Raw genomic sequence first — 25,206 nt, 5'->3', positions numbered from 1 at the left:
TCCACGATTTTTTGAGATTGAAATTGTTAATTTTTGATTCATGGATGACTAAATGGACTACGGTGCAATGAGCCACAGATCCTGGCGCCACGCTCGGATCTCGGCTAAAATTCGGGCTCAACGCCACGGAGTGTGGCACCACACTCCTGCAAAATCCTCAAATTTCCCTTATGATTAAAACCGCTTAAGTGCTTGTGCAATCTGCCACGAAGTTCAGCTTACAGTTGACTTTCCGCTCATCTTTGACTTCCGTAAAAAACTGCCCAACCAACTTTGATAAACTTTCGAGCGTGCCGCCACACACCAGCGCAAGAAAAAATCCGGGCCCAGCGCCACAGGGCCGAGCGCCACAACTCACGATTGCATATCGCCAGGTTTACGGGCGCGCATCGGGTAGCGAGGCCCGCGTCACGTCGCATCGGACCTGACCCAACCAAACCTAACCTAACCAAACCTAACCTAACCTAACCTAACCTAACCTAACCTAACCTAACCTAACCTAACCTTCGGTGGATTAGGCCCTGTGGCGCTGGGACCGGATTTTTTCATGCGCTACTGTGCGACGCGGGCCTCGCTACCCGATACGCGCCCGTAATCTAGGCGATAGGCAATCGAGAGTTGTGGCGCTCGGCCCTATGGCGCTGGGCCCAGATTTTTTCATGCGCTGGTGTGTGGCGCCACGCGCGAAAGTTTATCAAAGTTGGTTGGGAAGTTTTTCTATACAGTCAGCGATCAGATGAGCGGAAAGTCAACTGTGTGGCTGGTTGCACCGGCACTTAAGCGGTTTTAAACATAAGGGAAATTTGCGGATTTTGCAGGAGTGTGCCCGGCCCCCGGCTCTGGCTCCTTAGGGTTCAAGGGGCTAGCCCCCGGCTTTGACTCCTTAGGGTTCAGGGGGCGGCCCCCTGAACACTACGGAACCGAAGCCGGGGGCCAGCCCCCTGAACACTACGGAGCCAAAGCCGGGGGCCCAGCCCCCTGAAACAATAAGGAGCCAAAGCCGGGGGCCAGCCCGCGGAACACTACGGAGCCTAAGCTGGGGGCCAGCCCCCTGAACACTACGGAGCCAAAGACGGGGGCGAGCCCCCTGAACACTACGGAGCCAAAGACGGGGGCGAGCCCCCTGAACACCACGTAGCCAAAGCCGGGGGCGAGCTCCCTGAACACTACGGAGCCAATGCCGGGGGCCAGCCCCCTGAACACTACGAAGCCAAAGCCGGGGGCCAGCCCGCGGAACACTAACGGAGCCTAAGCTGGGGGCCAGCCCCCTGAACACTACGGAGCCAAAGACGGGGGCGAGCCCCTGAACACTACGAAGCCAAAGACGGGGGCGAGCCCCCTGAACACCACGTAGCCAAAGCCGGGGGCGAGCTCCCTGAACACTACGGAGCCAATGCCGGGGGCCAGCCCCCTGAACACTACGGAGCCAATGAATTCGTCTTATTGATTCCCGTAATGACTTCCGCTAATGAACCTTAGATAGCTGGTCCACTGGGCTCTGTCGCACTCTAAAATAGCGTAAAGTTATTTTCAGTATGAGTGCGCTAAATTGAATTTCGCGCGAAAAAGACTCTTGTCTTACGTCATCGCTCGTAAAGGTATCGTCATCAGCATGGCGTCTTCCAGATCGTTAGCAAGTAAACAAGACAACTACGCCATGTTTTTTTCTGTAATCTGTAACCAAGTGAAGCTGAGTGTCGGCCTTTTATTACTGTCTGATTAATGTTCGCATTATGACCGTGTTGATTGTGCCTTTTTACAATTAAAGGTTTAAATAATCTCGAACTTTTTGATTGTGCAGTTTCTCCTCGTATTTCTTTATACTATCACGCCGATAACGTCGTTGCACCATGACTGCCAAGAAGCCCTCGGGTACTCATTTAAATGATCTTCGTGTCATCGATCTTAAACTTGAGCTAGAAAAAAGGAGTTTGGAAACGAAAGGCGTCAAAAAAGAACTAACCGAAAGGTTGTCCAAGGCAAGTATACCATGATGTGATCTTAGTTTCGCTAGTTTTCTACATGAGGTCCCCACGACCGTAGAATTCAGGGACGCCATTTTACCTAACCTCTTTCTAATATCTCATCCATTTGCGAGATTTGCCTTATTGAATGCTTTAATAAACTATTTATCACTCCATTGCCTCACAATTTCAACATGTCTGCAGCGAGATTTTTCTTCAATATCATGAATATTCTTGGTTGGAATCTATATGCAAATTGAGTTCTTGCATTTCCCTCATGTCAAATTCTGCGAGGATCTCGATGGTGACTTCGGTTTCTCTGAAATCATCTCCTGCGCCCAGATAAAGTTCTCAAAGCGCAGGCTGCAGTGAAGGAAATATCCCACACCATACTGAAAGTCCATCTCCTCATCAAGCCAAACTCTCCATGCTCAGATATTGAGCTAACACATTTTCAGGGTTGCCAATTTGTTTGGAGACTCCGAGACAGGAACCACGGCAACCTTTCTAGCATATTTGATCCCTATTCCCTATTTGTACATGGAGTAGTTGACTAGATATAGAGGCGACTCTCAAAATAGTATGGGATACCACCTTTACTGAGTGCAGCCTGAACTTTGGTGCGTCTTTAAAATCAACTTGTTGATTTCAGTGAAAACCAGTGGCACTACCGTGTTTCTCGTAAAATTTTATAACAGTACTTACTCAGAAATCAAATTCCTCACACATGCCAAAACTCCATTATTTTTAGTGTGTACCCCTGCTTAATCTGGAACGAAGACTCGACGTGTCTCACCTTTCAGGTTCATTTTACCAAACTGGAAGTGCAGCAGGCCACCAGAAAAGCAATTGATAATTGTTTTACCTTCCTCAGTCATCATGGTAGGAAAATAATAATATGGCCAATTAAACTTGATCGTAGTCCATGTTATTGGACCGGTCAATAGCTGTGCGGTTATAAGGGGGGTTGAATTATGTAATGTGCTTGGCAGTCTGAATCAATTACACGAAAAAGCTCTAACTCCCTGTCAAGTCCCTCCCTCAATCCAACCCCAAAGTTTATTTCTTTGTATGGAAATAATTCAAACTCATGATCAAGCCACTATATATATGTTTGTATACTCAACCATAGCCATAGACGCTATGAGTGCGTTAGATATATATCGACGGTGTAAGTCCGCAATCACATAATTCGTTTGCGGTGTCAGAAAATCTCTGCCTCTATGTTATTATTTTAAAGGAAAACAAATTGACATAACTCCTCGAAGTTTTTACAGAATATTCTTCGCACAGAGAAGAAAAATCACAGCAGTTTCAAAGAATTGCCGTCGAGTAGTTTTCCGTTTAAAAAATAAAGTATGACAGGAAGTCTGCGACGTCGCAAATCGAGTTATGTGATTGCCGACTTACACCGTCGATATCCATTTTTTTGCATTGGTAGCATTGAAAGAGGTTCTGCCAATGTTATTGTTTGGATCCAATTCGATATTATGGAAAATCCCTATGATGACGCGCCTCTAATAGCGTCTACCCGTTTTTCATAGCAGTTGTGAGTCTCATTTATCTCTATGGTAAGATTATGCAAGTTGTGCACCAATATTGAACAAAGTAAAGTGGTCTCAATAGTACTGTTCAGGACAAAAAGTGAATTTGGATCCATGCTGGCACCAGAATATTTATTAAAAATGAGAAATTTGATCATATCCCCTAAAAAAATTGTTTGCCTTGACATTCATGGATATAGTAAAGTTCAAACTTTACTATACCTATCCAGCATTATGTGAACTCTTTTGATCCTTTTTTTTTTTGTTTCTCAGAATTTTTGCAGATGCAAAAATTTCTCACCCAATTTTTCCAAAGCTAAACCTAATTTTCTTTGCATTTTGCAGGCATTAGTTGATGAAGGCCACAATCCGGAGGAGTATCTCTTTGATCTCAATTCTGAAAAAAAAGTCAGCGCTCGTAAAAGTGAGTCACTGTTCTATGCTTTTTCTATTCGCATGTCTTAGCTTTTCATTTACAAAATGATTACTGAGGATTGAATAATTTCAAGGCTATTAGCTCTGTCTTCAGTAATTTTTCTTTCACATGTAGGTAATGTGATTTCACAAGTAACTCTTGTTTTCTCTCCAAGTTAACATTAGTTGTTAGTGATTCCTAATTTTTCTTCTACTTATTCTTTTTATCACTTTCTTATTTCCTTTTTCCCTACCCAGTATCTAAAGCTCATGTCTTCATTCTTTGTGAAAACGTACAGTAGTAGTGTTCTGTATGTCAAATATTCCGATACCCACCAAAAGAAAAGGAAGTAAATTTTACTCAATGTATACAGAAAATGCATTTGTTAGGTTTAATCTTTATGAGTCACATGCCAGCTGAAAGGCCATGGCATAGGTGGAGCTTACAAAAACACATTTAGGTCACTTTCAAGAAAATTTAAAAAAAACGTGTAAACTAACAAAAACTTTAACAGAAATTAATGGTACGCTGATTCAAGTATTTCTCTATATGGGCATGACTTTCTGTCCAGCCCCTGTGAAATTGCTACTTAAGCCGTTGATGAGCCTCAAAATAAATATAATAATGGACCAATATTTCATTAATTTGTGTGGCCAGTTTTTAGATTTTTCGTAACAGATGGGCTCATGTTTTTAAGAATGGATAAAGACTCTACTCCTAGAAGCTCTTTGAATTGGTTAATGTGAAAAAATTGGACAAAACTCAGTCGATTTCCATTTTTGTTTCAGAGGATGAGCCAAGTGCCGATGACAGTTTGTCCGAGAAAGAAGATAAGGATGCAAGTATGACAGAGAATGGGAATTCAGAAGATGCAATCAAAGAAGAAGAGGTAGAAGAAAAAGCTGATGAACCAGAACCTAAGATTAAGAAAGAGGAGAAGAAAGTTACTAAGGAGGATGTGAAGGTAGAAGTCGAAGAAGTTAAAAAGGAAAATGGCAGTAGCAAGGAAAAAAGCGATGAGGATGCAGTTGTTAAGGCAGAACAGTCTGAAGAAGAAGATTCGGAGAAGAAAGATAAGGAGTCTGAAAAAAGTAAAAAGCCAGCAGCCTCTGAAGATTCTGATAAAATAGAGGATGACGCATCTGTAAAACAAGATAAAGAAGCTCCAACAGAGAATGATCAAAATAAGGATTCTAAAGAAGTAAGGAGATCATATTATTTCTTTCTATCTCTTATTTAATTTTGCTTTTTTGCTGCTCTATTTCATTAATGAACGTCATAGAAATGAAGACTTTTATCAGGGTTGCGACAGTCAGGAATACGTGGAAAACCTAGAAATTTCAGGGAAAATTGCGAAAGTGTCAGGGAAAAATTGGTAATTTACCTTTATCAGCTTTCTAAAGTGGATTTTACGTCTAGAACAACAAATTTTCTCTGGAAACTATTTCAAATTGTTTCTTCGGCAAAATGGTATATCTTTAATTGTCAGGCAAATCTACTCAAAATTGTCAGGGAAAATGGCAGGGATTTTCATTTTCCAAATTCTGTGACAACCTTGTTTTGTTAGCTATTTTTCCCTTTTTAATTTTCGAGCAGATAGAAGCAGAGCTCTTCATGAAGTGATCAGCAAGCATGCTTGATCCCATGGCACCATAGGGTGGATTTTGAAAGTTGTCACCCTTTTTTTCCCTCTTCACATATTGATGCGGCAAAATCATTGATTAAAGCTAAACTGAGAAATTCTGTTGCAATTTTTGTTGATAAAATCTGCCTGTGTGAGACATTAGTCAATATTTGTCGATAGTCCATGCAAATAATTCTTCCTAAACTATGCTGGGCAACAGTGTACTCTAAAAATCACATCTTAGAAATCTGTTCTGTCATTTTTTTTTATTTATTCAAATCAAGCAAAAAAAACCTGTTGATGGGCCTAGACATGTCGATTCATCAGCGCTTTCTCAGAGCTATCTCTCTCAATCTAATCTTCAGAGATAAGTGTGAAGAGACTATTAGAGTCTAGTGATGGAGGAAATCACTTATTTTATTCTTTTATCTTTCAGGTTGCCTCTACCAAAGGCACAGCTGATGATGATGATTCTATCATGTTGAATATTGAAGAAGATGAGAAATTACTGCTTGGAGAGGTTAGTTAAATCTACATATTTCCTTTAAGAGTCCATTAGTAATCTTTATGTCAATACAAAATGTAGTGGTCAACAACAGAATACTTATCGTCTTGTGGTTAGCAGAAACGTTTCTTTGTCAAGAAGAGAAGTTTGATAAATGGGGAGAAAATAAGCAACAATGTATTTCACATTAATTTTGTTAGTATAAGGCAATACATTGTATGTCAAAGTGATTAAACGCAATGAAAAGACAGTATTTGCACAATGATAACATAGAAATCCTAGCTGTTTTTTATGCTGCTAAATCATTTCATCATTTTTGTGATGGAGGTGCCATTTGGTCAGAGGAGTAAAGAAATGAGTTTAATGTCAAGTGTTAGCACCTGGCACATCTTTAAATTAAGTTCAATGAAATTATATTCTCCTCTACAAAATTGCAGACAAAGTAATAGAAAATAGTAGTTCTTCGCGGCAGCTTGCTCGCACAATCTTGCCTTGTTTTCAAGACAAAATGTATCGGAGGCTTTTCATCGGATTTTCCTCATTACTTTGTTAAAAAATACCTCACAGTGGTTTGAGTCTGACAGAGCCTTTCACTATTTTCATAAATTATCAACCCTCTGGCTCAAGTAGGCATTGTTCACCTATATAAAACCTTCAGCGGTTTTTTGCCTCTACAAAAAAGGGTGAAAATCAGCGGATGTCTGATATGACTTCTTGATGTGCCTTTCTCTGTTGAATTAAAAAATGTCCTCAATTTTTAGGTTTTGGAAAGTACTTGAGGATTTTTTGGGAGAATCCTATTAGAATTTTGAGAGTACGTATTTACTAAATGAGGAAATTTTCCACAATGCTCTTCTTACATAACTTAAGAACAATATATGGGATCCCTATAATTACAATTCATTGTCTTAATTCATTGATATAAGCACACCTTCATCCATGTGAGTAGAATGAAGCATCAGCAGGCTGGTCACAATGGCTAGCATTAGACCTTTTCACTGATCTACATGTCTCATATATATCAATGACTTGCCCATGTTAATTACTCATCTCATTGTTAGTGTCAATTATTTTGGTTTCTGATTTTAGGAGGACGGTGATTCTGAAAAAGCTCAGAAGAATAAAGGTAATGTATTTCATTCTTTTCATAACATGGATGAAGCTTTTATGTAGGAATGTTAGGTTATAACACATTAACAGCAGCAGGGGTTATAATGGCTCAGACTAAGTGTGAAGTTCAACCAGGCGGTGACTTTTTTTCTTTTTTTTTATGTCGATCAACAATAAATAGACAACATCCAGCAACGTCAGCTGTGAAACAGGCAGTAGCAGCTGTAGAAATTGAATAAGTCAGCTGTAGGAATCAGTCTCCGGCAAACATCGGCAGTCCAAGTATCATCGTCTTCGCACTTTGGATCTACTCTCTGGACAAGGAGATGCAGCCAACAAACTTAACCGTGGAAATCAAGTCTTGTCATTGGAGTGTGCTGTGAGGGGAAGCAGCAGTCATTGTCGACAACTGGAAGCTACGGAAATGGATTTTATAATTTCAAGTCATTGTAGCCATCCCTGCTGTGTGTTTCATGAATTATTTTAAATTTTTAATGCAAGTTATGTCGAGTAATTGGGATTTTTTTTCTTCTTTTTTTTTCTTTTTTTATCACATTATATTCTCTTTAATATTTAATTTGAAGTATTGTACAGAAAGAAGTCTACATTGCTTTACTCGTACATTGCTTTATTGAATGGAGAAAGTGAATCTGGAGCCACTGATTAGTTGTGTGTCCCAAATTGGGCCAACTAAGCAGTAGCAATTGCAGCCTTCACCGTCGGGCAGCTGTTGTGAGAAAAAGAAGACGAGACAGGCCACGAGATTTCATTTAGTGATTCTTCCATGTCCCAGATGAAGAAAGTCCTGAGGGTGTGTCAGCAAGCAAAGAAGAATCGAATGAAGAGAAGAAGGAGTCAAGTAAAAGTGAAATGGATGTCAAGAAGAATGTTGGCGTCGAAGAAAAGGGTGATGAAGAAGTACAGAATACTCAGAGGTTGGTCCTAATCTTAGCTTAACACTTTCTTCGCAGTCTGATTTTTGCGGTACCTCATGTTCGAAATTTTACAATCCCACTTTTCTCCATTCTCAATCATTTCAGACATGCTGTCTGAAACTGGAGGAGGAGTGTCTGACTTTCGCGGTACTTCACGTTTGAATTTCACAATTTCACTTTTCTTCATTCTCAATCATTTTAGATGTGCTGTCTGAAACTGAAGGACGAGTGTCAAGGGCTCGCGGCTGAATACTAAGTTTGCGTTGCTCAGAGATTTTGTAATTTTAATTTCTGATATAAGTTCTTTATTGTGCTTACAAAGCTAAGTTATCTTTCTCCGGTCTAAATCTTTTTAAGATTATCAATTAGAAAATAGTTTAATATCACAGTAAAATTCTAAATTCTTTTGACGCTTTCAATGTAATTTTTGAAGAATAACTGTATTAAAAAATCTGAAGTCCTTTTTTTTTTTATTGTCTAAGTAGCTGAGGCATCATATTCTGAATGCTTCTATTTTTCGTCTGCTGTAACCAGATTTATCTGTAAAGTGAATATTCTTAAAATTTCCGTGATGATGCTCTCGCACATAATTCAAGGACCAAGTAACTAAATGAAAACTTCTCTTTCAAAATTTTACTTATTCGAACCTCAAAAATGACCTAACTGCAATTCTTTCAAATTGAATCAACATTTAATCCCATACCGTCATCATAAAAGAAAAAGTAGAATCAAAATCAATTCTCTGCAGTCGTTGAAGTTTGAACCGCACTTCAAATTTTCACGGGAAAGTACTGTCCGGCCCAGCAAATAACATCAAATGTACATCTCTGGAACTGAGGATTCTCAAACAATTTTTTAAAAGAAATCCGGATCAAAATACATCAGAACTACCTCTTACACTCTTGGATCTACAAAGCGATCTAGTGTTTTTATTTATACCCATGTCCAATTTTAATTATGTAAGAGTGTGGTTAGATCAAGGAGGATTATTTGTGTGAATGTGTGTGAGGACAAGTAGGCAATATGAATTTGCTGTCATCCTGTGATGCCGAATCCTGTGTTTTAATAGCAAAGCAATGAAGAAGTTTTCCACTTGTATGGAGCCGTGGAAAATCTAGGACTGGGAGAGTAATCAAAACTCCAGGAAGATGAAGAATCTTCATTTGATTCTGCAATAACCACAGTTCTGATGAAGATAAAAGCTCTTACTTCCACCTCAAACCTCCAAAACATCCATGGAATTGTTTTGAACTTCAGGCAGAATTATCGGTTGATGATCTATGAGGCCTAATCCATGGTTATGCTCTATGTCACGGAACAAATTCAGTTCATTGCTATTTCCGGATTTATATTCAATGTATCAGCACGTGTGCTGTAGATGGTCATTAACTTCCCTCTCTGAACGAATTACCCTACCGCAGACACAATATTACCGCCTTGCCCCTTAGCTATCATTGTCGTATAATCTGATGCAAAAATGCACCCATAAGGAACCTCTTTATCTTCTTGGAACCGTCCATCTGCCGTATCTCTCCGGAATCCTTTTTTAGCTCTTCTATCAGAGGAACACATGTCCTTTCTCGTCATTCACTCGTGTGAATTTGCAAACCTAGATGAACATGCTCTTCTAATAAATTTTTTCTAAGAATTGTCGGTACAGAACAACTCAATGAGAGTCAAATAACTGGTGTATCAATCAGAAAACGAGAAAATTTCATTTATTGATCCGAATAATCTGGTATTATCCTTAAAGGCAGGAAATCAATGTCAATTTGTTACTTGACAAAATTCGGTTTATATTTTTTTTCTTTATGAAAATTTTCCATACTAACAGAAGAATTTGATATCTCTTTCAGAACTTTTCCCTCTTCTGCTCTTTTAAATTTTTATAATAAGAGTTCAAATCTACCTATATACTCTACATAATGTAACGCAATTTCTTGAGAAACAATAGTTTTTCAAAATTAGTAAAAAAGTCGTAGTACCAATTATTTCATTCTCAAAGGGAGAAAAATAAGGGAAAGAACATATCTAAAAAGATCGATGGAAGGAATGTAATTCAGAGTGATAAATCACAGTGTGCTTGGAGCGTAACAATCATCATTTTCACTTATGAAGTAGATGTAGCAAATTACGTATATTTTATGGATAGCCATATCCCGGGCAAACTATTTTAGGTCAAAATCAATCGCCAGTGATGAAAAGGAATGAATCAGGCATGCCTAATTTTTAATTATCTCTTACATGTTTTTCTATTATTTTCAGGAATGAAACAGAAGCGGGAGAGGTCAAAACAGATAATAGTAAGTTTTTGTCTATTACTAGCATTCTTGAAAGTGGGGGAGACACAATTTTTTTTAGCCTCATTTGCAGGTACCAGCATTAGCGCGATCTCAAATTAATGGTGTAATTGAGGGACCAACTGAATTTAATACTTTTGAAGCACTGAATATTATGTAATCTTAGTTAATTAAATTTTGATTTTGCACATAGTTCATTCTATCAATGTACATATTTAATGAGTAAACCTGTTGGTTTTGCAGAACCACTTTCAAATCAGGGCTTCTTAAAAATAGATACAGCTTTGTGTGAAAATTGAAATAAACGATGTACTGAAGTAATTCTGAAGGTAGTCCAAAATGAGAAGTAGAATGAGAGATTGTGCAAAATTAATCTTGATAAGGAGTTTCAAATAGTGATAATGAAACAGTAGCTTAGCAGTCAGTAATGAAAACAAAAAGAGGTAGTGTTCATTTTTCCTAGTATAGATTAGTGCACTTAATTCACTGGATTTTTAACTGCAATTAGTTTGTTCTGCCTCTCATTGTTTAAGCTATTCAATTTTTTTTTTTTTTAAATTCTTAGTCAATTGTAGGTTAAAATCTGAGAGTTGCAAACAAATTTTGTTCTTCGTTTCTTGGTTTGTTTGTGCACAGCTTATTGGTAGAAACATGATTTACTGTGACTGTATTCATGATCGCTCTCATTACTGCTGCCAATGCGTTTTTATGGATACATTAAATGTCTTAGATGAGAGGATTCACCTTTGTTCAAATAGATACAGTTAAATAATTAAACAATTAATTGTTAATAATTTTACAATTTAATTTTCAGATGAGAAAAAGGAGCCAGCTGGCAACAATAGTAAAAACCTTTGGATCAGTGGATTATCATCTGCTACTCGTGCAACAGATTTGAAGCAGATATTTTCCAAGTATGGGAAGGTAAGTTGGGCCTCAATTATTTGTACCATTTATATATCAATTCCATTTTCTATGATCCTTTTTTTTTCATCATCAGTTCACAGTTCACAAGTGTTTTCATTTGCTTTTGTATCACACGAAAGATTTGTCTGAAAAGAAATAAACGTCAAACGAGTCTTACAGTCAATCTTTTTGCCATGTGCTTTAATGCAAGTATCTAGAACTTAAGTTGCTTTTAGGTACATATTTAGACGCTTTACACTCAGAGAGAATGAAGAAGAGTCAAAATTACATATTTCTATTTTATGAGGAACTATCCCAGAATAAATTAGCGTCCTTCAGTTTTTCTCATTTATTTTATTGTTTATCATTGCAGGTGATTGGTGCTAAAATTGTGACCAATGCTCGCACACCAGGAGCGCGTTGTTATGGATACGTTACTATGCTCACAAACGAAGATGCTACAAAATGTATCCAGCATCTTCATCGTACAGAACTGCATGGACGGATGATCTCCGTTGAAAGAGTAAGTTCCCAATAACATTTTCCTGAAATTTTGGCAGTCCATCTGAATGAACACAATGAACTGACTCATTTTTAAGAATCGCGTTGATTTCAATTGTCCAAGGACCATTTCTGGGTAAAAAACATTCAATGTGAATCTTCAGAAGGCGACAGAAGTTCATGATAATGTAGATGGTTAATGAGCTGTGTAGCCACTCATGCAAAGCGTAACTGAAATTGAGAGGCTTGGAGGACAAGGTGCATAAGTGTAGTTTTTGCCATTTCGAAAAATATGTGTTTGAAGTTTCGAAATTGCATGGATCTTTATGGCGGATAGAAAGTTCAATCTGACTTTTTAATGCTTAAAATTTGGGATTTGGGAGCGAATTTTAGACAAAATTTGTTTTAGGACATGGTGTCTAGTTTTTTAAAAACCGGGAAAAACTGGGATTCATCAGGGAATGAAAATTTACCGGGAAAATCAGGGAATGTGTTCCAGAAACTAGGAATCTCTTTCATTGACCTGATAATATCAACATCAGGAACATTTTTTTATTGAAATTTTGAACGTGCGCCAAAGAAATGGCTGTATGATTAATTAAAATCGATATTCATATCTGAAATTTAGAAAATTATATTCTTTTCCCCAAGAAAATCCCCGGAAAGTGGAAGAAAACTTCGGTTTCTCATTGGGCAATGAGCTCCTGAAAATCAGGGAATGAGCTTTGCCAAGAAAACGAGACACCATGTTTTAAGACCAGTTTAATTTAAAATCATTAAGTAATATCTCAATATTTTCAAAAATTGCACTTATGCGCCTTGTCCTCCATCTCCTCAATTTTGGAATTAAAAAAGAATGCTGAAGATGAAATCGGGCATATTTTAATTCAGCGTTTTGCTAGCAAATTTTATTTACAACTCGAAGGACTGGCAACAACTCGGTATACATCAAAATGATAAGATATGATACAACTGATCTAACTTAGAAGATAGGACACTGATGTAAGTCAATCGTCAAAGAGGATGAGAAATGCACAGCCTTTTCTAATTTTTGAAAGAAATCATAAGTTGAATTGGACCCCCTGCGTTAGTTTTTAGCCATCCAAATTAATTTTGGCAACTATCTCTTCACCCTTAGGCGAAGAGTGATGTTAACAGTGGCAAACCCAAAACAAGTGGAACAGAAGATAAGAAGCGAGAACACACCGCTAAACCGCGAGTGGATGACAAGGCACGCAGAGAACATGAAGAAAAGAAAAAACGAGAGGAGAAGAAGAAGCGAGAAGAAGAGGCCAAGAAAACACCAGCTGGCGAAGCAGCACAGAAAGTTGGCACAGGTAATAATTTTCATTTTGATATTTTTTCAATACATGAGTACTGGCACCATCTTAATGGGTCATTTGCGCTGGTCACAGAATTGTGCTTGTAGGCTTGATTTCTGTAGATCAGCTAAAAATAATAAGATCTATCAAAAGAACAACTTTCTACGTTCAGTATTAGCCGAGATCTTGCTGTTTGGAAAGTTTGGTTTATGACAACATCCATTGCTGTAGGGACACCATTGCTTTTTTTCTTCTTACTTTCATCAGTCAGGAAAGAACACCATTTGCTCTGGATACTCAATGTGTAGTTTGGATGAAAGCAAGTTGGAAGAAACTAAGAATGTCACCATGGCGGTAGATGACGTCATGAACTGAGTTTTTCAAAACGCAACATCGCTGTTAATATTGAATATAAGAAGTTGCCGTTGGGAGAGATCTTACGATTTTTAGCTTTTATCTACGAGAATCAAGCATCAAAACACAATTTTGTGACCAAGGCAACGAACCCGTTTTCACAACATGCGATATTAACTTCTAATTTTATTTTCTAGCGTCACTTAAGTATGCTTAAATTTGAGTAATCAACAAAATTATCGTTTGGTATGGGAAGTAAAATAATCTGTCTCTGGTTACATAGTGTTTGTAATTGGACTACATTTTGCAATTAGAAACTACAATTTATGGCTCATCTATAAAACCACTTATGTGCACAGGGAAACGAGTGGTAAATTTGTTGTTTCAAAACTGAGCCAGAAATTGTAGTACTGAATTGCAAAACGAAGTTCAAATCTTTGTTATGTTCAATCGGTTTGTGATAAGCCTCGGAAAACCAACTAATCAAACACATTAATGATTTTCAAACTCTAATTGGTAATCAATAAATCATTAACAAATAAAGAAGGAGATTTAATTAAAATATGGGTAAACAAGGCTAAAAATTATTGAAACACTGAAAGGCAGGACGTTTCGAGCTGCTACCAGCTCATTTTCAGCTGCAAAAACACATAAAAACAAGTAAAAAATTGAGTGGCGACCTGACCCCAGCAGTTATAATGTAACCACTGGAATTCAGTACCGAACATCCGAGGCAGACTTTTTTGCAGCTGAAAATGAGCTGGTAGCAGCTCGAAACGTCCTGCCTTTCAGTGTTTCAATAATTTTTAGCCTTGTTTACCCATATTTTAATTAAATCTCCTTCTTTATTCGTATATTCCGGCTATGTTTTTGTGCTTTATCATAAATCATTAACCCTCTATGGCATAGTGTTACTTATTCGTACCATTGCACTTTTTGGTTTTCTATGAATTGATCTATTTCTTTGAGGCATGATAATGCAAATTTTTATCAGTGTTTTTTTTTTTTTTTTAAACAAGATCGATCACCAAGAGTTTTAATTTTTAAAGGATCATTTTGGGGAACCTAATATTAATTCATGGCATGAAGGGTTAATAGCTCCTGAAACTGAGCTGTGAAGATATGCACCCAACATGATTGAGTTTACATCAACTTCTAAGATTCGACCGGATACTACCATCTTCAGTTCATTCCTAATGTTCTCCTCCTCTTTGGTCCAGAAAAAGAACCTGATGCTCCCGGAACAGAGGCAGAAGCAGCTGCAGCAGTATCGGACTCAAGCAAAAGTTCATCAAAGAAAGCAGAAGATCCAAAGAGAGCATCAAGCTCTGGAAAAGTTTCAAGTTCCAGTCGACTTTCGGGTTCTGGGAGACGCTCTAGCTCTGGACATCACTCAAGCTCTAAACATTCGTCTGATATTCTTACTTTTGCTCATATTAAGGTAACTGCTCGAAACATGAAGATAACTTTTTGTTCTCCAGCATGCTGTGTTCAGGTTTTTCGCCAGTCTGGAAAATCTAGAGTACAAGAATTTACAAGAACCTAGATAAGTTAGAGAATTTATTGGAAAAGTGATGGAATTTTGCAAGGAGCATTTAGCAGAAGTCAGCTAAATTATGAGGGAAAATGCCCCTAGACTGGGTTTCCCATGGTGAACTAAAAATCGCCAATTTCGAAATTTCTCCCTAAATTTGGAAAGCTTTCTCCTAGGAGATGAGGTCTATTTCACACATGCGGTCACAATTATTGCTCTCCCAAAAATCCTATCTGATGTCGCCAAGGATCAAAATCCAATACACCAAATGGGTCAGTTGCCCTGGTCACAGAATCGTGATCTGATGCTTGATACTTGTAGGTAAGATAAAAACAAGCAGGAAGCTCCAACGCATTCGCGTCGGAAAGCGGCTCTGGCGACGGTAGGTAGTTGTTACGCGTTTACGGTTTCCTTGGTAACCTTTGTTTGCTATCAGCTGATGTCGAGTAGTATGACTAGGAAGCTCCAACCACGGCATTCTTCGAAAAAAGCGCGAAAACTTATAGATTTGAATTTTCAAATTTTAAACGTAAAGTACATTTTTTCCAGTGCGAGATTAAAGCACAGACCCGTTTTGAATTATTGACAGTATCACCATGATTCCAAAAATACACTACACAACATAGCATTCGCCCACAGGAAAAAGATATCAATTAAAATAAAATCAGTCCCCCCTAAACAGCAGAAAATGGCGCCGATTCCCATCAACCAACACGCGGTCTCTCCAATGTAACATGGTCCGATGATACTCCCCAGCTGGGACCGTCCGGAATAGCAGCTCTAGTGCAAGCACCAGAGCTGCTAATAATGAGAGCTGTCCAAACAGCAATTTTCTACTTTCAACATTATGGAGATATCATGCTTTGAAAATTTCATCACCACATTGCTTTTGTCACATGACATCATCCACTGCCGTTATGCATACCGTGATCTCTTCCAGCTTGGATTCATCAACTCGTACATATCATACACACATTTGTACTGCTTACTGAACATGAAACTTAAATGAAAGCAAGGTGGAAGATACCGAGGGTGGCTGTCACTACCGCAGTTGGTGATGTAACAAACGGAATTTTTCTAAGCGCGACTATCCCAGTTAATATTGAATGCAGAAAGTTGCTGTTTGGGCGGATCCTATTATTTTTAGCTAATTTGCAAGAATCAAATATCAAAAGACGATTCTGTGACCAGTACAACTGACCCATTAAAAGCAGCTTGAATGAAATTTCTGTAATGTAAAAGAAAATCAGATTTAAAGTCGTAAAAATGCTATGGGAACCGGTATTAGGTCTTTCACTACTTTTCAGAGCATGGACATATAGCCCTTCCATTCTTTTTTTCAAATCTTTTGAAAACCAGAAATACATTATCCGATGAAAGAGTGCTTGGAATTATCGTTTATGATATCTCATTTAGGGAGAGCGTGATAAGCAGAAATTACGAGAGCAAGAAAGGATCAAGCGCGATGAAGAGCGTCGGCAGAGAATAGAAAAAGAAAGACAGAGAGAAATCAGTCGCAAGCAAAGGGAAGAAGCAGCTCGATTAGAAAGGTAAGACAAGATTATTGTATCATTTTGATTTCTTATGTCACCTGCAATTCTCTATTGTTTTCTATATATTTTTACCAAGGAATGAATGTCTCACTTCAAACATTTGAAAATTTTCCTTGAAAAATAGTTCACCGTATTTCATATCTTTCAATAAATAGCGTTCTCAAATGAAATGAGCACTTTTTGAAACTAATTTTTTGGAAAGTTTTCTGTAAACTTAGTAGTTTTTATCCTGTAGTATATCAGAAAAGAAGGTCTGGTACAGCTTTATTTGAGATCAGAGTATACGGTATTCTTGAATCCTTTAAGATCTGTTGGTCTCCATCATTTGTGCCAGTTGTGTCAGTTGACTTCTGATGTGAATCTTAATTTATTGTCATTTTCGGATCCTAGGGAACGAGAAAAACTCCGTATTGAGAGAGAAAAGATTGAGCGGGAGAGAGCAGAACTGCTAAGATTGGAGAGAGAGGCTCAAAAACTGGAACGAGAACGGTTACAGCGTGAAAAAGAAGAACTCAAAAGGGCAGCTGCAAAGTAAGCACACAATTTTGATTTACTGTCTCTTTATTTTCGTCTCTCCTAATTCAGAATGCTCTTGAAGAAATGTTATTTTATTAATCACTAACCCCACATTGTAAATCTTGCAAGGTTCTCTCAAAATGCATCGAAATGGATACATTCAATTTTTGCATGAACTCTCTCAGTTACTGCATGGGTACCTCTTGAGCAGATCTTGTGGTTTCACCCAAACTTTGTTCAAACTGGTTTTTTCAAGAGGAAAGACTGATTTATTTTAACATTTTTTAAACAGGGTATAATAAGACTTCGATCAATTCAATTTTAAGGAATGAGTTAATCAGTCGACAGATTTTCTCTGAAGTGAGCAAGAATCCATAAAATCCAACTTTTTTGGGGATAAAATGAAAAATGGCGGGTTCCTTGTGTCAAAAATCTGAAGTCGAGACAGAAAGGAAACCTGTCTGAAAAGATACTCGATACTGTCCAAATTATTAAGTGCCCTTCTTAGGTACTACCTCCCGCCCCAAATACATTTAAATCTCTGGAGTATTCTGGTTCTGTAGGGTATCTCTTAAAAACTTGTACTTCTCTTATCATCTTCATATCTCCGAAGCCCCCAATGCCTGGAGTATAGGATAAGAAATTATCGCTGAGCTTTATTTTATTTCTGTAATTTTCCTTTTCCTAATAATACGACTTACCGTTCCAGACTAGAAGACGTGAAACGAACTGTCAAAAGGGCTCAGTCAAGGTCGTCATTAGAACGTTCAAAGAAGCCAAGAGATAGCTATGAAAGAAGAGAGCCCACAAGATATAATGACAGGTAATATTGTTTTCCTCTGCAATCTTGTTCCAAGCTCTTTGATTTCTGTTTTTAGCAGTCTTTTTTATGAGTTCTCTTTTATTGTTAGTTATCAAGCATGATTCAAAATTGCTCTCTTCGACTTTGATTATATCGCATAGATTAAAGGATTGCACCTCTTTATTTTGTAAACTTATTTTAATTATGATCTGAAGTTTCGATTTTCTAGTTTTTGTGGCTACGGACCAAAGTAGACATAAATATTCTCAATAAAAAGGAAACAGTATCAGATGTGGATATATTTATTTGCATTCTATCAGTTTTTGAAAAGCGTCTTTTCGAGGTAGCAGTATTTATTGGCAGCCTACATATTTTGCAAGATTCTTCCTCCCAATTCACACATGTCAAATTACGCAAGAACAACAGTCGTTTCATTCTTTTCTCTATACTTGTAGTTTCTGGATTTTCACATCATATCCACCTACGTCATAGTGGAAGTTGCCTCAGGTATGATTGGAAATTGCCTCCGTCATCTTTTTTTCTATGATCTTTTACTTGCTTTAGGATCAGAAGGTTCTCTTTTTTAAGATATGCTAAATCATTAATATTTTGCATTATTTTGCTCTATAGGATAGAGGATAAACGTCCAATCAAAAGGCCTATTGAGCCACCCAGACCTCCTCCAGCAGACACCAAAAGACCAAGGGACTCAAGATACGACAGACCAGAGTCCTCTAGATTCAATGAAAGGTTAGCAGAGTTTTTGCTTTCAGTATTACAAAACTTCATATATATGTTCCAAATGCATGAGAACTTCAAGTTAAAACATTTCTTTGGAATGACTGAATCCCAGTTGAAAGGAAAAACATTTCTTTGGAATGACTGAATCCCAATTGAAAGGAAGTTGGCTCTCTATGGAAATTCCAACAACAGTGAAATCTCAATTATCCGACACTCAATGAACATACATTTCCAGTATTGGGAGACATTTTTCTTCAAATTGAATGCTGTTTTTGCAAAATTGCACGCCATTGTCATCATTTTTTGATAGCTTTTAAAGTCACTTCAAAAAATAAAACATATTTATCTAAGAACACTAAGTGCGCAAGAATTACATTTTTCTTATCCATATTTATTTACCCTTGGTTGCTAAGCTTCACATGGCAAAAATCCTATTCATAAATGGGCTGTAATATGCAAAACACAGACAAATTTCAGCACTCGAGGCTTATAACTATTTATTTTTCATAGTGTCCTTTTTCATTGTAATTTTTGTTTCAATGATCTAGCCAAATTTGACTGATATTACTTTTACAGCTTCAATAATTTTAGTTTGAAAATTAAATGAAACGTGTTAACATTATTTGAGCTGTAAATTCATATTATTACCCTTATTTTTAACAGGTATGATCGTCCTGAAAGGCCTGACCACCGTTCAGATCACCGCCCCAGCAGATCCGATAGACCTATCAGACCAGAGCGATCAGACCGCCCAGAACGCTCAGATCGTCCACCAAAAACATTCAGAAGTGGCAGTAGGGAGGATAGAAGACCTGCTGACCGAGGCCACGGAAGCGCTCCTATTTCACGAAGTAAACCTGAAATACATCACAGAAATTTTCACGACCGCAAGGATCACATCGGTAAGAATATTAAAGCATATCTTGTCAATTCATTTCGTGTTTTTGGAGCCAGTGCACTAATTCAATTACTAGACACAAAAAAAGTGAATGCATAGTGTGTTGGACAAGGAATATCTAGAAAAATTGGGACTCATCAAGGAATGAAAAATTTTAGGAAAAAAACAGGGAATCTGTCCAGAAACCAGGAAACTCCGCCTCTATTGCTGAAAGACCATTTTGTCTTCAAACAGTGTGAACATTTTAAGTACTGTTGGTATTAGGGTTATTATCACACCTGAGTTGTCATTATCAACCTCTTGAATGGAATTTTTGAGTCTGTAAATCATCATAATTATAGAGGAGCTTTCATTGACCAGATAATTTAATCACCAGGAACGGTGTTAGAATCAAAATTTTGAATATGCGCCTCAAATTGGCGGAAAGATGAAAAAAAATTCGATATTTGTACTTGAAGCTCTCTAAGAGTTATACAGTCCCCCCCCCCCCCCCCCCCCCCCCCCAACAATATTCTGTGAAAGTGGGAGAAAACTCTGGTTTCTTTCAAGGAAATGAGCTCTCAAAAATGAGGGAAAAAATCAGGGAATGAGCATGATCCAAAGTTCTAGACACCCTAAAAAACATTTGAATTACATTTTGCAGTAAGGAACCACTTTCTCCGGCTCTTCTGTATAAGTAACTTTTTGCACAGCTAAACCAATGGCATATATGAGGACTTATCTGTAACAATAGCGGATGTCAAGTTTTCACATTGTGAGGAAATCATGGTTGAAGTTTTTGAAGCTTTGCGCTTTTCTGCCCGTAGAACCGATAGGATTCTCATAAAGATTTTCATGAAGAGCAACTCTTCCGGTAAAAAACACGTTTTACGATCTATGTAAGTGAAAAATTGAAGGAGTAACAGCGATTTGAAAAAAATGTGACATCCTCTATTTTTACTGAAAATACTTTTTTATGCATGAAACAAAGTCTTCAGAAAGGGTAAGGCTGGTGAAACGATTGAAATGAACTAAAAGTAAGTCAATGCTGAGTCATTCAACAAAATTGATCAAGAAACTAAACCGTTTGTAACTTTTACAACAAAAACAAGGAATAAATTCTAAAATCAGTTAAAAATTCAACAATTTTGGCGAGACAGTCCCAATACGTATAATTTGAGTGTCAGCTACAGCCCAGGCCAGTGGGCAGGCAGTTATCGCAAGTGGGTTTGAATCTCCACAGTGTCCTGCCGTGCCGGTCGAGGAAAACAGTGGATTCGCACATCAGCTGTTTTTACAAATAACATGGTTTTCAGTTCATATCTCACCGAAAAATTGCACTGGAAGTCTGAAACTTTGCACAGGCATTCTTGGAGGCTCTAGATTACAAAAAAAGCGTTTGCCCCAAAAATGGCGGATGTCAGCGACCGCTATTGTTACATATATGTCCTCATATGTTGTTTCTTTAATGAGCCAGAAGTAGTGGTTCCTTGTTATCTCTTTCATCAATGATATGTTTCAAATATTTGCTTGTTCTTTGAACTTTTTATAACCCACAATCTTTCAATGGCATTATTTTCTTTGCAGGGGACTCGGGTGGTCGTTTCAAAGATAACTCCAGAAGTGACTGGGGCTCTACCCGAGGAACTGGTGCCTCCAGTGGTTTTGGTAATTCTACTTCTAGTTCGTCTTGGCTCAATTCAAATCCTCCAGAATCCAGAAAGGATGGCAATCAATATGTATGGAACAAACCCATGACTTCTCAGTCAACTGACAGGTATGTTCAACACTGAATTACAGATTCTCTCTAAATGAATTATACATTTTTGGTATCTGTATTTTTCTTTGGTGATTTTTACTCCTTATTTTATTTATTAAAATTTTCTATTAAAAAATCATGAAAGGCTTAGTCATAAATTCCAGACACGACGTCCTCTCCTTTTTCTAAAGCTTTTAACAGTTATTGCATGACAAAAACTGTGTACGCCGCAGATAACATGCACCTCAGATTTTGAGGAGGTACAAAAAAACAATGGGTGTAAAATGCTCAGTTTTCAAGGGCAAAAGTGAAAAACCTCAGAACAATTCCACTAAATTTTAAAAAGAATATAAATGGAGATATTTCTGAAAAGTAGTCACACTCGATTTAATAACTACATGTGCCCAACTTTCCAATCTCTAGATCTGAATTGTTAGGTTCGAGTTCTGCTCGTTCGGCACAATCACTATTCACACTTGTCTCTGCCTTTTTGGTTCAGCGGCGCCAAAAATGCATTGATCTCGTGCAACAGAAAGACAAGTGTCCATCCAAAAGAAGCATCTATTCATGAATTCTATGATCTATGGGAAGAGAGGGAGCTCGAAAGCAATTCGTCATGACTGGTGCCTGAGAAATGCCCACGGTGGTCTGTCGCGATTGCATTGATAAGTAGGGGCTAAAAGGTGTGCAATTTTAGTGAGCTCTTTAGATAACTTGCACCCTAATTTTCTAGTGTCAAAAAGGAAGGACAAATGTGTGGGTTATCTGCAGGCGAATATGGTACATGAAAGGCTACATTTTTTTCTTGAGCACTGTTAAAAACACGTCCCTCAATTTTAAAAGCTCTTTGCTCTGGTTCCTCTTAAATTACCTGTCTCAAGAAATAACCTTTTCTCTATCCCTTCTGTTCTAACTTTATCAACTTTGAACATGCTCAGTGTGTGTGTATCTTTGCACATCTTTTCTTATGAGGCTAAAAGACAAAATAAAAGCATAACTTTGCACGGTTGTAACTGGAAACCTTTTATCCTATTTGAAAAGGAATTTTGTAATTCCAATTTAGTTTTTGTTTGTGAGAGCAGAGTTTTGATCTATACTAGTTTGAAATAGGTCATAATGGTTCCATTGTGCTTGCCACAGAGTTGTGTTTTGATGCTTGATTCTGGTAGATCAGCTAAAAATATTAAGATCTGTCCTAACAGCCTATTTCTGTGTTCAATATTAACGGAGATATTGGACTTTGATAAATTCGGTTTATGATGTCATACGCCGCATTAGTGACACCCTTAGTCTCTTCCACCTTGCTTTTATCCGAGTTTCACATTGCAAATGTGTGTCTTACTGATTGATAAAGCAAGATGAAAGAAACCATGGCTGTCACTTCTGCGACGGATGATGTCAAAGACTGAATTTTTAAAAGCGTGATGTTTCAATTTATATTGAATGTAGAAAGTTACAATTTGGACAGAGTCAATCTACAAGAATCAAGCATCAAAACATGATTATGTAAGCAGCGTAACTGACCCATTCTAAGGATGATCATAGTTTTTGCTGATTTTAGAAGCAACCTGGCTCCATCTTTTGTAATATAAATCCTGTAATCGTTCTAATTGCTAGGGGAAGGTACAGAAGTGGTGTAAATATTTGGCTACCACCTCCTCCAAGATCCGCAATTGCAAGTTATGTTGTACCCATTCCAGCTCACATGGGTACTCGTTGAATGCCTTTCATTCGATCCTCTTCTTCCTCCTCTTTCTTCATCTCCTTTATCCTCATCTGCATGTATCGTATGTATTTTATTCTTAGCTTTGTATCAATTCAAAATTCATCAACTTCCCGCCAAAGTATCATAAGCGCCAATTGAGCACAAGAGCAATGTAAAATGGAATAAATTAATCATGACTGTTATGAACACAACAGAGACTTGAAATTTCGAATGCACACTCAGAATCATTATTATCAGCTGATGTAGGTAAAATTTGAGGAAGAAGGTTGAGTCAAGTGTCCATTTTGATGCTTGTGATACCCTGTTTTGAGACCTGATGATGTTTGTAATGAACGGCTTTCTATTTCCCTAGCAAATTCAAGTAAAATAATAGGCGATAAATGTTTTACCAAAAAAAGAATTATAAATTTGACAAGTAAATTGTTATTTCAAAACCAGAAAGGTCCCGAACCCAAAATAGTCATTTTGGTATCCAGTTTGTCAACGATTGTGCGTTTGATGCTTTGGCTGGAAGGTGGCGAATTCATCTCATATTAGATGGTGATCTAGTACTAGAGTTCGGTCTCTGAATCCCCTTTTTGACTTCAATTGCTGTTCACTCTGTTATGAAGTACATATTATTTTCAACCATTTCCGTTCCCTTAAATTCAAAAATCGTCTCTTAGCTAAATCAAGTGTTATTGAGGGAAGAGTACATATTTTCTAAAAGCAAGGCTGCCATTCTTGTGCCAATTGTAAAATTTAAGTACCCAGAACTGCACTCCTCAAGATCAGTATGTTGAAAATGAGCATTGGAAAGTAAATTTTAAATAGGTGGAAGAATTCTCGATTAACAGCCTCTAAAAGTGGCCTAAATTGCCAAAATCTTATCGAAGTAGAATTCTTTTTTGTTTTTATACTCTACTGTTGAATTAAACTGTTGCGTCTGTCAGTCTTTACAATTTCAAATGCAAGTTCTTGAAACTATATTCATTAACTTACATCTTGAATGAACCGGAAAAAAGGTGCTAAATCTTTTGTAGTATTTTTTCTGTTAATTGACCAACTCTTACGTTGTGGAAAAAATTTTCAAGTATGAATTAAGTATAGAGAAACAAAAGGAAGTGGTCCCATATTGGCCATCTTAAATTTCATCGCTGACGTAGATGGATACAGACTCTTGTTGTCATCGATATTATTGAAAATGGTGTAGTTTATGAAAAAAAGTAATTTTCTATCGCCTTGTCTCCACGGGACGTTTCATAGGATTTTTCCCAAGTTCGAGTCGCAAGAATGAAACTTCTGTGCTTTTACTCTGTTAAACAACACAACAAAGTTTCTTCTCCTTTTTTTTTCTAAATCGTTCCTGGGATTCCATAAGGACTCTTAGTTAGTACTGTGATCAGTATTGACTATCTCAATATTTTTCCCAACTTCGCAATTGATGTTTTTCCTTGGGACAAATCTCATGAAACGTCCCGTGGAGACAAGGGACAGGTCTATGAGGTGTTGGAAATCATATTTTGCTGAAATATCGAGGCTATATTCTGCTCACCTATGAAAATTGCAACCATTTTATTTTTCTGTACACAAATTAAATGGATTTTCTGTACACAAATTAAGCGGAAAGTTTGATTAAATTCTGCAAAATTTCTTTTTTCCATTAATCTTACATGGTATTATGTTTCCAGGTGGCCCAGTGGTGCGCCAATGGGAATGAGTCGAAATGTCATGAATGTTGGTAGTAATGCTCCGTTTAATGCACCACTTAACTCTGATTTCTCAGGTGGAATGTCAGGCATGATGAACAACACTCCTATGTCTTTTGCAAGTGATAGATTTGATGCCTATAAAAATATGAATAGTCATACAAGCATGATACGAAAGTATTAAGTCTCTTGATTCTTTCTCAATGTTAATCAAGCGATTTTTATTTGTAGGTCAGTAATATGTTCACAAGCATCATATAATTCTTATTGGTCACTCGATCTCATGTGTATGTGTGTAAATGTTTATGCGGAACAAATGTACAGGCTAGCTCCTGCAAAATGCACAATGGTTTTTATGTAACATTAATTATTATCCTTGTGTTAATCCTCTTATTTGTATATTTGGTTTTTAATTTTTATAGAAAGCAATATATCAATTATCCTGAATTTCCCATTGCCTGCTCTCATTTTTAACCCTCTAGCTTCTCAATCAGGAGGACAAAATTCATCTTTTTCAGGTGAATTTGCTC

At 37.5% G+C, this 25,206-nt stretch overlaps 1 protein-coding gene across 1 annotated transcript; it reads left to right on the top strand.

The window, feature by feature from the left end:
- The first annotated feature begins 1,648 nt into the window (after nucleotides 1–1,648).
- Nucleotides 1,649–25,123, top strand: LOC109042591 (uncharacterized). Its single transcript, XM_019059430.2, has 18 exons — nucleotides 1,649–1,979; nucleotides 3,854–3,932; nucleotides 4,712–5,124; nucleotides 5,984–6,067; nucleotides 7,142–7,178; nucleotides 7,956–8,097; nucleotides 10,363–10,400; nucleotides 11,212–11,321; nucleotides 11,677–11,826; nucleotides 12,943–13,141; nucleotides 14,701–14,921; nucleotides 16,431–16,564; nucleotides 16,958–17,098; nucleotides 17,793–17,906; nucleotides 18,516–18,635; nucleotides 19,290–19,528; nucleotides 21,091–21,280; nucleotides 24,659–25,123. The coding sequence occupies exons 1-18, from the start codon at nucleotides 1,851–1,853 to the stop codon at nucleotides 24,858–24,860; spliced, it is 2,742 nt and encodes a 913-aa protein (XP_018914975.2). The 5' UTR covers nucleotides 1,649–1,850; the 3' UTR covers nucleotides 24,861–25,123.
- The last annotated feature ends 83 nt before the right edge of the window (nucleotides 25,124–25,206 follow it).

The sequence above is a fragment of the Bemisia tabaci genome, chromosome 4, assembly GCF_918797505.1.
Source record: "Bemisia tabaci chromosome 4, PGI_BMITA_v3".
NCBI classification, from domain to species: Eukaryota; Metazoa; Arthropoda; class Insecta; order Hemiptera; family Aleyrodidae; genus Bemisia; species Bemisia tabaci.
Note: the sequence above shows the minus strand (reverse complement) of the source record. Positions and strands in the feature narration are given on the sequence as shown.

Bases quoted from the DNA above. Each gene is read 5' to 3' on its own strand.
- LOC109042591 (XM_019059430.2), top strand. From the start codon at position 1,851: ATGACTGCCAAGAAGCCCTCGGGTACTCATTTAAATGATCTTCGTGTC. The intron at 1,980-3,853 runs GCAAGTATACCA...TGCATTTTGCAG, and splicing joins TAACCGAAAGGTTGTCCAAG to GCATTAGTTGATGAAGGCCA. The intron at 5,125-5,983 runs GTAAGGAGATCA...TTTATCTTTCAG, and splicing joins AAAATAAGGATTCTAAAGAA to GTTGCCTCTACCAAAGGCAC.